Here is a 16,158-nt window from a genome sequence, read left to right as displayed (position 1 = left end):
TGGACAGCGCATGGTCATCTCCCTGGTTTATTTATCCAAGGCCTCTAGACCTTGGCCCGGACCTCCCTCAGTTTGTTAGGCTTAAAGGGGCCCCCTACCGCACAGAGTAATTCCTCACATTCCACATCAGCTCCCATTTCCAGCTGCCTTTTCCCTCATCGAATTAAACAAATTTGAGAAACTGGATCTGCGCCAGATCAGGGCCGGGTCTGATCTGAAGTCAGCCAGCTGCAAGATGCCCCATCAGCCAATATTAATGTGGGCACATGAGAGACTGGCTCAGTCCTGTGCAAATTTGCTGTGGGCACTCAACTGGACCCTTGGGTCAAGGGCACAATTGTGAATGAATACAGGCTGTACCCGTGTGTATGACTGTGTTTGTGTGTGTCTTAGGAAGGTCTACTAATTCTGCTATATAGAATATGTCCTGAAAATGACATTTATCAAACAGTGACCTTTTCAAAATGTGGATCTTTTAAGTAACATAAAAAATGAGGCAATGAATCCAAAATATTTCAAGTGATGTAGCATCATCTATTTCAATAAAGATGACCCTTCCTTTATAATGAACATAATACAGTTTTATACAGAGTATGTGTACATCTGCTGTGAAAATAGAAGTTATTCTGGATTTTAACAAGGAGACATTTCTTTGAAGTTTGCGAAGTAGCCTATTTATTATTCAGTGCCTGTATTTTAAAGTTATTGGTTTAATCTTTTAAATAGAAAAGACATAGGCTACCAGACAGAGAGACCACATGGGTGGATCATAAACGGTGAAAGGAGATCTTCTGGTTATCAAACTGTTACATAGGGGAGCTATCACCACTATTTGACGCAAGCAGCACCCTATTGGTTGGTTTCAGAATTTCACCTTGAGAGTTTAATTCTGGTCTGAAATATTAGATCAGGCGTATAAAGGTGAGGACGTTATTTAATCGCTGCGTTGAATAGTTAAACCAAATGTAGCTTACTCTATAGTTGTTCAGAAAATTCCGTTAGACAATCACGAATATCTAAATGCTAGCTAATAACTTTCACAAACATGGTTTGTGAATGAATAGAGTTTTAGAGAACTGTGCAGTTGTGTGGAAGTAGTCTTATAGGGTAATAGAATATGGTAGCCTACATTAGCCTACAACCCTGAGCGCACGGGCGCACATGGATTTTCCATTTATTCTGTTCCCGTTTCAAGTCAAAAGTGACAGGGAATTCAAAACAAATATTACTTGCACACTGCATATCATACGCAAAATATCGCACAAATTGTGCCTATGGTTGGCATCAACAGATATGTTCTGTGATACCATCTTAAAATGCGAGTTCATGCAATTGGAAACGTGCAGAGCAGGGTTGCAGTGTGCTGAGTTTATTGAAAGAGTTCCTCTCTCTGACGCCCCCTTGCACTCCCCCTCCCTCCGATGATTTGAAGGGCTGCCTGGGTGGTCTCCCTCTCTCTCCACTTTGGTGAGCTGTTGCTTAGCAGCTAATAATAGGAGATGTTTGCAAAGTAATTTGCCTCTTCCTCGGCCAATGAGAACCAGAGCACTTTTCCATCAAACCACCCTTTTCAGGATTTGTAAAGGGGCTACCTTCTCCAAATGTTACTGCTACAGGATCAGAAGCAGACTAAGAAATCTGCTCGCGACTTTCCTCTGGTTTAAAACGTTGTTTTATAAGCTATCGGCACGGATGAAGACCGGAGGATTTATACGGATTCGGGCACATAATGTTGGGATGGAGTTGCAAGACTTTGACTCAAGGAAAGACTAGTGAATATTCTAACTTTTGCCCTGTGGATGCGCTTATTTTTTATATTGGATTACTATCGCGTCTTTTGAACTCCAAACGTTTTTCTTTCACTTTTTTCTGTGCTCCGTTTTCTCATTTGGACTATGGCCTCGGATCCCAGAGTCCCCGGGGCCGGTGTTTTTGGAGATTTACCCCCCAGTTATACGCGTTCCCCGCCGGCTGTGAGCTCAGACGTTCTCCGAAGACCTAGTTACTGCCACGCCGCATTCGCGTTAAAACAGATTTCTAAGGTGACACATCTTTTCATTTGGGGCTTCTATGTTACTATTTCAGTCACCATCGCTTTGTTGTCTAAGTTCCTTACTCGCGGCGAAAGTTTTAAGTCGCGTTTTCAGCACGGCTATTTGCTGCTAAAGCGGCATAGGACAAACAACTAGGATCTTAACGTAACGTAAGCTACATGTGCACTAGCCCATGTATAGTCCTACACGTTATGTACGTTATTAAGGCTTACCATTTAGAGTTACTGGGATGAGCAGGCTTGAAGTCGATGAGTGCTGATAATTTCATGAATGAAAATACGTGCCTCCATTCATTTTCGTTTTGGATTGCAGGTTAAATGCGTGCATTATTTCACAACATTCTAGCAGCAGTAGGCTATTTACAACTACGGTTTGTTATACACTACTCTACAATGTTACCTCTAGAAACAAATCGCGTTACATTGTTACTGTGTTTATATGAAAATGCGGTGGGTCTGTCAGAGGAATTCAATGACTACGTTTTATCTGACAAAGCATCACTGAATCACATGAACCGCTTGGTTATGTGTCAAAACTCAGATGAGTGAAATCAAAACATGTCCAGTTGCTGGAGCAGGCGTATTGTCTAGGAGGAGTATATTCGATAACTTTATATGTTGATTCATTCATATGTTTTAAAACAGTAGCAAGAGTCTTCTTTATTTTTGTTTTTTAACTTACTGTCATTGTAAACTAATAGTTCACAGTCAGGTCTATTACATATTAATGTTTTGCCTATAACATAGGAACTTCAGATTAGTTATTTTTGTTGTTGTGCTGATATGATTTCTGGTAAAATGTTGATTTACACACTTTTCATTGTGTGTAACTGTTTCTAGACGGTTAAATACAATCAGGCCAAATCATCTATTGAATAACTGTCTTGTGTGGAGTATGTGTTATCAAGGTAAAATAATTGGTTGAAAGTATTAGGCCCACATTTTTAAACCTTACCGGAGTTTTGCATTTATTCTGCTGGTTCTACAGTGTATGCAAGGCTTCCAACAACTAGTATGTGATGTGTTTGGTCTAAATTAGTTGGTGATGATGTGTGAATTGCCATAAGGCTATGCAGTACGTACACTTCAGGGATTTCTGACCAGTGTAGTCATATGTCACTGTTGGCCTTTTGGGAAACCCCAATACAGCCTAATACTCAGATAATAGCCTTCAATTGCTGCTTTTAATCTATTAAGACGACACCATACTCTCTCTCAGAACTGGTTTTCTACATCATTCTGTCTTAAAACTACATAAAACTGTTTGCCAGATAGAGCTTAACTTTGGTGAATTGGGGTCATGGCAGGGATGGCCCACATGCAGTTTGCTGGCCTGGTACATATATGAGATGTCATGTTGCTTCAGTGTAACAAGGCTGTCTATTGTCCTTTGAGATGAAACAACACAAGCCATATTTGGATGAACAAAACTCATGGGTAGACATTTTATGCTCAGTGTTATCGTACACAACTAGACACAGTAGGTGAGCCGTCTTAAATGAACACGTCAACTTTGCTCTGAAAACTTGAGTTTGCTGTAGGTTACGTCTGCCACCATGCCATGTAGTTGCAGCTCAGTCCAGGCATGGCAAGAATGATTTCCAGCAACGCCAGTGTATTTATTAACAAACGTGTCTCTCTTCCCTCTCTCCTTGACGCATCTCCTCAGGGGAAGGCTGTGGGTCAGAAAGCGCCGCTTTGGATTCGGGCGAGATTCCAGGCCCTCCTCTTTACTCTGGGCTGTCACATCCAGCGACATTGTGGAAAAGTCCTTTTCATTGGACTGCTTGTGTTCGGTGCCTTTTCTGTGGGTTTGCGGGTCGCTGCCATCGAAACGGACATCGAGCAGCTATGGGTGGAAGGTGAGTTCAAGCATTCAGCTTTTGGTTTGTTCTTGGGTTCAGAGTGTGTGTGTGTGTGTGTGTGTGTGTGTGTACATTACCCAGAGCTGACTTCTGTGTGCTGAGGCGGACTGAGTCATTAGTCAGGAAAATAATCTTTGACAGTTTTGCTTGTGATCAAAACCAGTTCAAAAGCTTTCCATAGTGCTTCTTCCATCTCTCTTTGTGTTGACACATTTTGCTCCAAATTGGCAGAACTGAACGAGTGGCAGCACATTGTTGTGCTGTACTTGGGCTCTTGGATTTTCTTTAAGGTGTATCTCTTTGCTTTTGGGAAGACATAGACCTTCAGTTGAGGCATTCCATATCTTCTGTCACGCATTGCTAGCATTATTTTCCTAGGCACAAGCAGGCCCTTCTCTTGCTCCTTTCCCCCTATCAGTATGTGTTGTTAGTGGTGGGCCCTTTTGTGTTATTCTATTTATTTATTTATTTATTAGATGCCCCTTTTTTATGTGCCTTGCTTATCTGCGCACATTCGGGCAGCTTTATTTGGTTTTCACACTGCCAAATTCCTCCTAAGCCCCCTCGGCTTTCGCCGCTCTCCTGAGCCCCAGAGCAGATGGGCTGTGTGAATCGTTAGCCATCTTTGAGCCACTGACCCTCCCCCCTTCGGCTCCCTGTGTGGTCCCTAACTATTCTTGGATTCCATTCAACAATAAAGGCACCCTCTTTTCCTTCTCTCCCCTCCGAAAAAAATAATAATAAATGAATGCAGCTGAAGTTTACCCACCTGCTCCACACATACTAAAAAGAGTCACAGCAGTTGTTGTGTAAACAGGGCGTGCATTTTTTTTCTCTCTTAATTCCAGAGCATTGTGTTGTGTTGGTTGATTCATTTTCATGCAAGGTTTGGGTAGTGTGAGTTGCACTGGATCTTGGTCGCCTTTGGTCTCAGTATTTGAGTTTGTGTGTTGTGTTGACTATTTACTTTGAATACTTGTTTTTTTTAGTTTAGTTAGTTAGCTCACAAGCCACTGTGGTTATGGTCAGGTTACTCCATATTGCATTTTTTATTTTAACTTTGTTTTGTGATTTTGTTTGCCATCTTGTCCTTGCAGTCTTTGCGCTTACGGTTAGGCTTACTGAGAGAAGGGTGTTGTCAGATGAATCTGTGTGTTAATGTAAAGCAGACATGTACTGTGGAGTTTTTGAAGTGAATTGCCAAATTGCTAAAAAAAAGGGAATGCTGTGCCTTTAAGAGGTTGTGCCCATGTTTCTAAAGTTTCTGCCTGCGTTGTTTCCCCCAATAGCCCATTGACAAAGCAGCTCAGGGCTGAATGGAGAGTAAGTGGTTTGGTAACAAGGAGAGGTTAGTTCTCACACACAGACACACAGACGCACACACACACTCACACACACACACACACACACACACACACACACACACAAAGTCACATACACGATCACATAAAGGGAGAAGGTTCTCAAAAAAGGGAAAAGACCAATCCAGAATATATTTTGATCAGTTTAGGTCTGCCATTGGGTGTTCCGCTGTAACAAAGATTCTCTGTGTTTGTGTGCTTGTATAAACAGCCATCCAGACCATAAAAATGTGCACTGCATCTGGGCAATTCTGGTTTGCCCAGAATTGTGGATAACATTAAACCGTTCTAGTTGTGCTCCATCAGCCAAACCATCAGGTCTTGGTGCATTTCCTGTTGTCAGTTTAAACAGTGTGGGCCTCTGGTGTTCCTCCAAGCATTCCTCACATTGGCTGTAGCTTTTGTGTGTCCAAGCACATCTTGGTGGGCCCATCTGGAGTGGGCCCATTCCCCTTTAAGTGCCCTGAGAGGGGAGAGAAGTGCAGAAAGAAGGTATCGTGGCCTGACACTTCCCCAGCTGTTTGTTTGGGAGCATATGCCCCCATCAGTTACCCCGGGGCTGTAACTGCTTCAACCCCCTTGCCCCATCCCCCAGCCCCACCCAGATGTCACCCCAGGCCACCTAGTATGGACATCTGAAGTGTTGAACTGGACCACCATGGCGACTTTAATTGCTTCCTCTTTCTCTAAAGTGACGTGTGAAAACGGTTGCCCCTGCTCCAACAGTACAGACGGAAGGGCCCGACCTGACAGTGCTTGTCTGAAACTGTAAACGCTAACAGTGCCTTACTTACGCCATGTCTGTAGAGTGCCATGTTCCTAATGTACATTTTCACAAGGAGAATGAAGGGGTCTGAAGTGAATGGCAGTTTCTTGAGAATGTGACCCAAATCACACAACTGAAGTGTCGGGCGAGCTGACACTCTGGGTGTAGAAAGTGTGTGCTCTGTTGAGTCCATCTGATTTGCATTTTTAAATGATTGTATATAAGTAACCATTGTGGACCTTTTTCAGCATGGTTCTCCACAACTGACAAGGGCTAACTAAAAACAGGGATTACTAAGGGGAAGAATCTCTGTCTTAACTTATCAGTTCACTATCAGTTACTGGTTAACTATTGGCAGAGATTATTGGCTTGAGAAATTGCCACTATTTTCTGGTTGAAGGAAAGGTCAACATAAACCTCTACTCTTGGCTGATGAGACTCAAGAGTTTTGAAATCCCTCTGCACTTTCATTTTCTAAAGTTGGTCAGCAGAGTAGCATCTTGTGTGTTACACTGTAAGGAAATAATCAGAAGCAGATATAATGATGGGAGTTTGGTTCAAGGCCTTGGTTTAGCCTTAGGTTAGTGGAGACATCTTGGTTTAATATGACACCCATGCTCAGCTAAAGAATTGCTATGTAAACTAACTGCCTATATTTGCAGTATGGATGACTTTAAGGAACTTGGTTATATGATCACTTGTTTGAGTAATGGAGGCCTCCTCAGTGGTTTATTTTGAATTATGTGGTCATTATTGCGAAGGACCCACAAAAAAAGCTCATAGCACATTTTGAGTTTTAAACGTTCTAAACAGAAAGAAATGTTTATGTACTTGTATGTACTCATAAGTTAATTTTTGTCATCCGTCTTGACACGATTTTGGGGAGCTTGACAGACATGTACACACAGTCAAGCTGTGCAAACATTACAAAAAGTGAGCCGGGATATCTGGGTAGCAGACCTCTCTGAGGTTTATAAAGCGACTATGCAGCTGAAGAGAAGTAGGGGGAAAGAACATGTACACATGGTATGAATGGCCTTTTCCACATGCAGAACAGTAGGTACCTTCCAGAGAATTTGCACAAACCCTAGCTTTTGAGGGGAGGACATGTGGACTTTTCTGTGTTTGGAGCAGTTATCTAAACAAAAACTGCTAGGTAAATGCAATAATTCATTAGAAAATACACAGTCGTCCAGTCCAGTGCCTGCTTCAAGAGAAAGCAAGCTCTATGGAGCATTATTTGAGGTGAATGGCAAGCCGCAGTACCCCAGCTACATAAATAAACTCTAACTGCCGAGACTCAGACCTCACCAGTAGAAAGAACAAACAAGGCCAGAGTCAACCTGGGTCAGTTGAAAATGTTTATTTCAACCCCCCCCCCTGTACCCCACACCCCCAGCCACAGTCGAGCACAGGCCTCCAGCCTCCATTCCTCAAAAACTGCCTCATGTGCTGGATATTCAGCCCAACAGGCCTCTTCTCTCTCAGAAGGTTAAGCTTGTATGCTCAGTACTTGCAAGGGGGCCACAACTCCCAACTTGAACACATACATCACTGCATTGTGCCAAGTGCTGCAGCTTTGAGATTGTTGAAATACTCAGTAGCTTTGTATTTGTATCATTTAAGTAATTTCTATTACATTTTAGTAACTTTGGTAATGTCTGTTATAAAAGCTATGAGCATTTACTATGTCCACTGAGATTTAATTTTTCTCTGTCCGATTCGGTATTTGGAGTCCGATTTTGTTCTATTTTATTTGTAATGCTGCTAGCCAGACATTTGTGCAGCGACCATTCCCAGGTTTTCTTGAAACTCGAATTTTCCCTTCATTTTGACAGTTTTTATTTCCTGCCAAGAGTGATGGTTCTCTTTGATCCATGCTAAATAAAGTGACACCAGTCACCTTTTCGGCAAAGGCTTCTCCAGTTTTTTCCCTCTCTGCACCATTTGCCCCCTTCATTAAACCAAGGAAGAAAAACATTTTCTTGGTGCTTTGGGGTGGGGGGAGAAATGGTCCCTGGGCTCAATAAATTCATTTCTAGCCTGAATGCAACCAGCAATGTGGAAAAATTTTGCCTTTCACCATGGGATGAATGTATGTTTCAACCACACATTAAGCTGCATTAGCAGCCAGTGGAGTGCCTAATGTGAGCATTTTTCACAGCAGCCAACACTAGGGATGATTAGCATAATTAGTACAGGGAAGGCTATACATATGGAAATAGCAAGAGCCTAAATGCCAACACCAGTGGAAATTTATGTCAGCACTGACAGAAGTATCAGGTTTGAATAGGTCGTAACTGAAGCTTAGTATTTTTACCCTCAGCAATGATTTCCCTCCCTCCGTTCATTTTGTTTACAGATATAAATTCTTCCTAATTTTCTTCCAAAGGTACACTGATCCAAATAGACTCACTTCACTGTCATGGGTATGGGCACTACTAAGATCTTTGTTTTTATAGTTAAGGTTCGAAACCAGCCACCCCCCAACTTACTGAGAAAGTTTTGGGCCGTTTGCTTTTGTTGGGAAACTTTCTCTGTACCCCCCCCTGTTTGTTAGGAAACATTAAAAAAAGACATTCAAGTGAAGGAGAGACAAAAGAAGCTTGCACTGAGCCCCTCGGTCCTCTCTCTCTCTCCGTATGAGCGGTATAGATGGAGCAGCCTTTCTGCCTGTCTCCTCAAATAGTCTGGGCTGGACCGGGATGGGGTATTGAGAGATGTAGTGAAGCTGGAGATGTATTTGTGAAAATATGTGTGGTGTGGCATGGCAGTCAAATCTATCCCCTCTTGTTTTTATAATGTCTCCTTGAAAATGTTTAACGGGCACAAGGGAGACATGATGGGGAATGACGGGTTCCAAACACAGAGAAAGTTGTTGTTTTGTGAGTTATGTACTTGAAGCAGAAAAAAAAAGGGATGAGGGGTGGATAGATACAGCAAGGTTTGTGTTTATGTGTGCCAGCAAGTGTATGTACTAATGCTGGATCTGTTTGTTGGTGTGTGTGTGCATGTCTCCAGCGCGCGTCTTTTTTGTGTGCCAGCAGAGCATTGTGTATCTGTGTTTTGTGTGTCGCGCCTGGGTGGCAAAAACAGGTAAAAATGTCTCTTTCAGCACTCTTCCTTGTGGGACTTCCTCCAAGTCAGCATGGGTCCTTTCAAAGGCCTCCTAATCCAGCTAATCTGGACCACAACACTTTGAAGGTGGCCCTGCTTAATGGATAGAGCGCTGGGATTCAGATCTAGCTTGTGAACGTTGGCTAAAGCTTTATTTGTGACTGTTTCAAGCGTACATTGTGTGGGCCTGGCTGAAGGCCTGACTGCTTGAGTGTCTGGACCACCTTGGTCAGTGGAGACTCCTTTATTGGGGTAAAACCGATTTGATTCATTGGCCCTGGTGGGCTGTGGGAAAATACAGTTGCTGCGTTACAGATGATTGCCATTATCAGTGTGTGGTGGTCTACCCTGAACCGAGTTAGCCAGTTCCCTTAGGAATATCCCTTGAATGAGCCTGTGTGTGTCTATGTGTGTGTGTGTGTGTGTGTGTGATGTGTGTGGCTTTGATGTGTGTGGGCGTGTGTATGTGTGTGTCCTTGGATTAAATGGCTTTGAGCAGCATAGTCAGTTTTATATAATAAATAGCAACAGGTCCGTTCCTTTCACCTCGTTGATATTTCTACACCATACAGGGATGTGTAGTGGAAACTTTAATGAGACACCAAAAAGAAATAGACTTTCTCCGATATCACAGGGGTCGTGTTGCTCCCACCTGATGTTCGCAGTAATGACGGGCATTTACCTCCCGCTCGTTGACCCTTCTAGTGGGCAAGAGGGAGCTGTGGCGAGTGGTGAGCAGTCATGGGGTAGATTGGAGTGGACACGAGTGAGATTGGAGCTGACAGGGTCCAGCAGTGGGCTGACACCGGGGGCGCAGGGGGGGCTGCATCTCCGTGGTTAATTACATGTCACTTTCCATGCTGCCCACTGTGAGGGGGAAGCCCTCACACCAGCCCCAGCCTTTAGCCCACAGACTTTAGCCCCAAAGTAGGAGTGGGAAGCACTATCCCCCTGAAACCTCCATTGTCTCCCACCTCCTGGCTAGCTCTGGCTAGCAGCCTTTCACAGCCTCACCCCCTCTCTGTGGAGAGTAAGGTAATAGCCATAGCTTTAGCCAATTCACGTAACAGCCATGTAGGAGACTGGAGCTTTGTGGGGAGCCATGATGTGTGTTCTTATTTACCACATTGGGTGTGCAGTCTTGACTGGTGTGTGTCACAGTCATTTCTCCCACCATGTGAAGGAGGACCCACCTCATGGAGGGCTGACCTGAGCTGGTGATGTCACCTTCAGAGCTGTGAAAACTAAACAAAAGGAAAGGGGACCAGGATCCACTACCAATTTCAGAATGACGTTTCTGCTCTAGCTCCATTTTACATATATACAACATATATATATATATATATATATATATATACGTATAAATATATTTATATAACGATAACGTATACATATATATGACTTTGTGTCATGAAGTACGCCATTAAACAATAATTGTTAATTCATATTCTTCACTTATTTAACACTTTCCGAAACTCAAACTTTAGTAAACACGTTGAAATTGTGCTGTTGCTTACTGTTAGTCAATATGTAACAATCTAACAAGGGCTATGTGTTTGAGATCATTGTAAATCATTTACTGAAACTGACCCACCTCCTCCTGGCTCTGGAACTGAGCTTGTAGCCCTGAGCCCAAAGTTTCAGCCTGTTACCGCAAGTCAAATTGGAGCACAGCTGAAACAAATGGGCAGCCTGATTTGTTTTTTTCACTCTGGCTCTTGTATGACACTGTGAAGTATTTGCGCGCCTGTCTCTTTAAGCGTGCGGCGGCAGAGCGAGCTGAGAGGCGAGGGGAGGCGAGCCGAGCTCCCATCTGGAGGGTGGCTGTGAGGAGGGGTGACGGAGCGCCACAGCCCAGTCGGCCCTCTAGCTGGGTGGTCCAGATGGGAGGAACGAGACACAAATAGCTATAATTTACTTCAGGAGCCCCTGTAATTACCGGCCCAAGGATTCAAGCTCGATCCCTGCAGATGCCTGAATGCATTAAATATGAACGCAATGTTTGAAAAGTTAAACAAAAGGCGTGTTTGCGTTTGTGAATGGAGTTGGTGTGTGTGTGTGTGTGTGTGTGTGTGTGTGTTTGTGTGTGTGATTTTTTTTTCCTTGGCTTAAATCTTGTGCGCAGATCTCTGATGGAATGTATTTACATACCCTAGCTTGAGCTGGTTGCCATACAACGAGCAATGCAGCGATAATGTGTCGTGAAACATCGTGGGTTACAAGCTTTTTCATGTAACTATGCTTCAGGGAGAACCACATTTCCCCCTTAATATCTGTGTCATTGCTTACTTTTCATGAAACCCCCGAAACTTTGCGTGTATGATCTGGCAGAACAGTTTATGGTTATGCTAAGCCATGCTTTAGCCATTGCTCAGTACAAGGAAAGGGGGCTTGAAGTTATTTGGCTGTGCGGTGCAAGAGAAATTGTGTTGAGAGAGTTCTCTTCTCCCAGTTTACAGTCCTCGCTTGTTTTCCCTCTCCCTTGCTGTGTCTCCCTCTGTTCACTCTCTAGTGCTCTCTCAAAAATCTCTGACCCTCTCTTTCTCTCTCCCCCTCTCTCGCTCTCTCAATTAAGTCAGGCAAGGCTTTGGGCTTTGGGAAGAGTGAGACAGATAGAAAAGAGAGGGAGAGCGAGCGGGGGAGAGAGAGAGAGAGAGAGAGAGAGAGAGAGAGATAGAACGACAGAGAGATGTGGGCCCAGCTAGCCACTGCGGGGTTGTCATCATGTATTGGGACACAGAGGGCTAGACGGGGCTGCTCTGATCTGTGCCGGTGCGTTTCATGTGCCCCTTGGCATGCCTGCAGATACCCTGCACACTCTTTTCACCACAGCCTCCGTTAATTAGGGGGCTGGACTCCAGAGTTTCCTCTGCGCTCTTTGATGCTTTTCATCCAAGGGCTCTGCATACCACATGAACAGCGTTTTTCTGCCTCTCCTCCTCCTCCTCTCTTCCCCCAGCCAGCCCCACCGCTACTACCACCACAACCAGCGCCACCAGCAGCAGCAGCAGCAGCTTTTGTTCTCCTCTCTCTCTCTCTCTCTCTCTCTCTCTCTCTCTCTCTCTCTCTCTCTTTCACTCTTTCCCTGACGGCTTAGTTCTGGGATGGTGGAGGCCTGTTTTTAAAGCTGCGGACACTAACCAGTCCATCCGCCTGGCTGGGATTTTCCTATGCACATGGACTTGGGAGGGGGGTGGGGGGGTGGAGTTGAATGAATGGTTTGGGGTTAGGCTGCTCACATGACTGGGATCCAGACACTGTGATCTGCTCGGGCCGGCTGGGAGGGAGGCCTCTGACTGGCAGCCCACCCCGAGGCTCGTGTCACCACTGCGCCATGGCCACCAGGGCCAGTGTGAAGGAGAGAATGAGAGAGAGAGAGAGAGCGAGAGAGAGAGAGTTTTACAGACACACATCTGTTTTCCAGGAGGCATCAATAAGTAGTTTTTGACTCACTCTGCTTGGCCAGACATGAACAGCTCCCACAAAAGCAGCGAACGCAGGGGCATAAATGTTTGTGAATGGAGGTGTGTGTATGTGCGTGTGTATGTGCTCCTACCACCCTGGAGTGTTCTTGTTCTGGTTTATTTTTCTTCTGGTCCTGTGGATTGGCTCATGCTGAGTACGCTGAGTACGCTGAGTACGCTGTGCTCTGGTTTTGCCCAAGGCTGGTTTTGACCAATACAGCTTTATCCAGTATGTTTTTGCAGGTTCATTCATAATAAATAGTGTAGGTTGTGTGATTCCACTAAGGTGCAGTTACGTCTTCATCTGGCATAACTACTGTTGACCTGGAGCCTCTTTTATTTTGAAGTTGTACCAAGGTTTCTGAATCATCATCGAATGTAATGGATGAATGGCGTTTAGAGAATTGAAGGGTTCATCTGGTCTGTTTTTAACACTTTGCTCCTCCTCTTCCCCTGTGTTTGCAGCGGGAAGCCGAGTGAGCCGCGAACTGCGCTACACGAAGGAGAAGCAAGGAGAAGAGTCGGTGTTCACCTCACAGATGCTCATTCAAACGCCTAAACAGGAAGGAACCAATATTCTTACCCAGGAGTCCCTGCTACTTCACATGGAGGCAGCGCTGTCTGCCAGCAAGGTCCAGGTGTCCCTGTACGGAAAGTAAGTCTCGTCTTTTGAATCATGGGGGAATCTTTCTGACTGTTTACACTCGGCAATCACCTCAAACCTGCAGAGATTTGCTGTAATTGATGACTGTAAACATTTGATTTCTCCTTAGGTCATGGGATCTAAACAAAATCTGCTTCAAGTCTGGAGTTCCAATCATAGAAAATGTCATGATCGAAAGGGTAAGCCTATTGTTTTTGTATTTCCATGTCCCGTGAGAGTTCACAGAGCATGGCTTAATACAGACTGCATGTTCCCCATGACCCTTGCCTTGGATAAGTTTCGATGTTCTCCATTTGCTCCAGTGCGCCAGTTTGACAAATGCCCAATTGTTTCTTTCTCTTCAGATGATTGACAAGCTTTTCCCGTGTATGATTATAAGCCCTCTGGACTGTTTCTGGGAAGGCTCCAAGATGCAAGGAGGTTCAGCCTACTTACCGTAAGTTAACCAGCCAATCACATGAAGGCATTTTTGAGTGCTGCTTCCTATCCCCCTCACCACCACCACCAGCACTATCTAGCTAGCTAGCATTGAGATGATGCCAGTAAAGGCAGTGTTGATCACTGCAGTGTATCTGATAGCTGTTTTCTATCAGGTGTTTTTTTTCCACCCCATGCGGGATCTGTGGGATTTGAGCCAAGCTCCGTAAGCTCACTTGACCCGCTGATTCTCGCACACTCCCGTAACAAGGGGGTCGTCATGTCAGCCCAACTACAGTGTTGGCAGCAATAAACTCCCAACATTAAGCTCGGAGCAAAGGCTCCATTTAGTCCGTTGATAAGCAGAGGCCTGGTTCAGTCGTCGCCTGTGCTTGTCCTGTCATCAGAGCGGTGAGGGGCTTTACTGGACTCCACTGAGCCTCCGCTAACACCCCCTCTGCCATGCCCCTCCTCCCAGGGCCCCAGCCAGAGGAAGCCCTAATGGAAAAGGGGCAGAGAGAGAGAGAGAGTGGGAGAAGGAGAGGGAGGGAGAGAGAGAGAGAGTGGGAGAGGGAGGGAGGGAGGGAGGGAGGGAGGAGATGGTTGCTACTGGGTGGGTGGGTTGGGTGAAGGGGTGGGCGAGAGTGTGGGGTGGGTTGGGGAGTCTTTGGGTCAGACAATGGTAAGCATTCTTTCAGTTTACGAGTGAGTGTCCATCGGTGAGGGGGCCCCGGAGGGGGCCCCGGCTTTGTCAGCACTGGGTAACACTGCGCATTCTCATGGTAATCGCCTGGGCTCCGGGCTGTAAGTCCAACAAATAAAATGGGCATTATTCAAGTAGTGGGCCCAAAGAGACAGAGAAAGTGGGGAGAGCCGAAATTAACAGTGCGTTTTCTCCAAAACATCTCTCTTAACACATATATCCCAGAATACGGATCTTTTAAGATAGAGATGTTTTTCCCAAGAGAATTATATTATTGTATGCTATGTGTATATATATATATATATATATGGAAGATATCAAACTTTTTAATTTGTTCTAAAACAGGAAATCTTAGCCCTCTCCATTTGAAAATGACATTGTGCTTACTTAAAAAGCAATGAAGGAAGATGCAAGAACTTACTCTTACATTGCTCTTACATTTTTGAGAGCTAAAACTTAAAGCTTATTTTCTCTTTTCTAGCACGTTACAAGGGAGGAAAGGGTTGCCAGTGAGGCTAATGTCCTTTCTGGCTTCCGCTTCAGTTCAACCAATTTTTTTTAATGCTGTGCGAGAGAAAGTGACAGTGAGAGTGTGTGTGTGTGTGTGTGAGAGAGAGGGGGGGGGGGGGGGGGGGGGGGGGGGGGGGAAGAGAGGAGAGGGAGAGAGAGGAGAAAAAAAACTTGAGAGAACAAAGAGCAGCAATCTATGGAAAAACAAAAGGGCCTAGGCCGGTTCACTCAAGCAAAAAATAGGAGATAAAGGAGCCTCTCTTTGCAAGCAGGAGCAAAGGCGCTTGGTATGTGGGAATGGGAGAGGACCAGCTTTATTTGAAGCCACTCTTCATGAATTATTGGAGGGAGATTGTGCCCAGAGTGAGGACACTTTTTTTACAGTTTTCTTTCTTTTTTCTTTCTCCACCCTCAAGTACTGGCCATAGAAAATGGCCCCCCACATTCTTCAGCTCGTATATCAACCTGAGGTTAATGTCATTTTGCATGTGGATTATTTCATGTGGGAATGGGGTCCAGAAAAATAAAGAGATGCCAGACAAGGGAAATTATTCTTTTTGAAGTTGAGTGAAGAGTTCAGTTTAATGTTGTGAATCTGTCAACACAGTGAAGTTGTGTTCCCTCTAAATTTCTGCTTGTGACATAGAAAGATGGGGCTTTTTCAATAACACCGTCTCGTCTAGCCTCCAATCATTCCTGTCCACAAGCAGAACATGAATTGATAACTACTTAGATATATTAGCCATATGTGCAAAAGCATTGAAAAAAAAGCACGCCATTACAAGTAAACAAAGTCATTCAAATCAGCCTCTTTGTTTGTGGCAGAGGTCACATTCTCCCTCCCAGGGTTTTTGGTCGTACTAATGGTGTGTAGTGTGGCAGGCTCTCCGACACACTGGCAATCCCTCAGAGCTTAAGGTACTTCCTGCGTACAAAGCTCTGGCCTTGAACTTGTGTCGTAAGTACAGTGCTCCAAGTCGTCTTGGCTGGCTAAGGCTGTCAGCCGACACCAGGCTGCAATCCCACAGGCCACATAATTACCTTCTCTTTGGAGGAATATTGTAAATTTAGCTCCACTGGGTGGGCGGGACTAGCTCTAGCACCATCGCAGAAAGAAAAAAAAAAAAGCCACGGGATTAGAGTGTCTCTTTGAGTCGGGAGCCTGTGAACGCCACAGCCTTGAGCAGCAGGAGAGAGGGGAGAGATGGGGAGAGCGCTGGGCTTTCCCTCCTGTCTGC

At 44.8% G+C, this 16,158-nt stretch overlaps 1 protein-coding gene across 1 annotated transcript in view; it reads left to right on the top strand.

Annotated features, from left to right (window-relative positions):
* Positions 1–1,895: 1,895 nt before the first annotated feature.
* ptch2 (patched 2) overlaps positions 1,896–16,158 on the top strand; it is a gene marked incomplete at both ends in the record, with an annotated part of 29,237 nt that continues 14,974 nt past the window's right edge. The window contains 5 exons of the mRNA XM_080836099.1: positions 1,896–2,042; positions 3,723–3,915; positions 13,092–13,281; positions 13,400–13,469; positions 13,635–13,726. Of these exons, the coding sequence (XP_080692225.1) occupies positions 1,896–2,042; positions 3,723–3,915; positions 13,092–13,281; positions 13,400–13,469; positions 13,635–13,726 (692 nt within the window). The remainder of the gene's footprint in view (positions 2,043–3,722; positions 3,916–13,091; positions 13,282–13,399; positions 13,470–13,634; positions 13,727–16,158) is intronic.

This window comes from Sprattus sprattus, assembly GCF_963457725.1.
Source record: "Sprattus sprattus genome assembly, chromosome: 4".
In the NCBI taxonomy this organism is placed as follows: Eukaryota; Metazoa; Chordata; class Actinopteri; order Clupeiformes; family Clupeidae; genus Sprattus; species Sprattus sprattus.
Note: the sequence above shows the minus strand (reverse complement) of the source record. Positions and strands in the feature narration are given on the sequence as shown.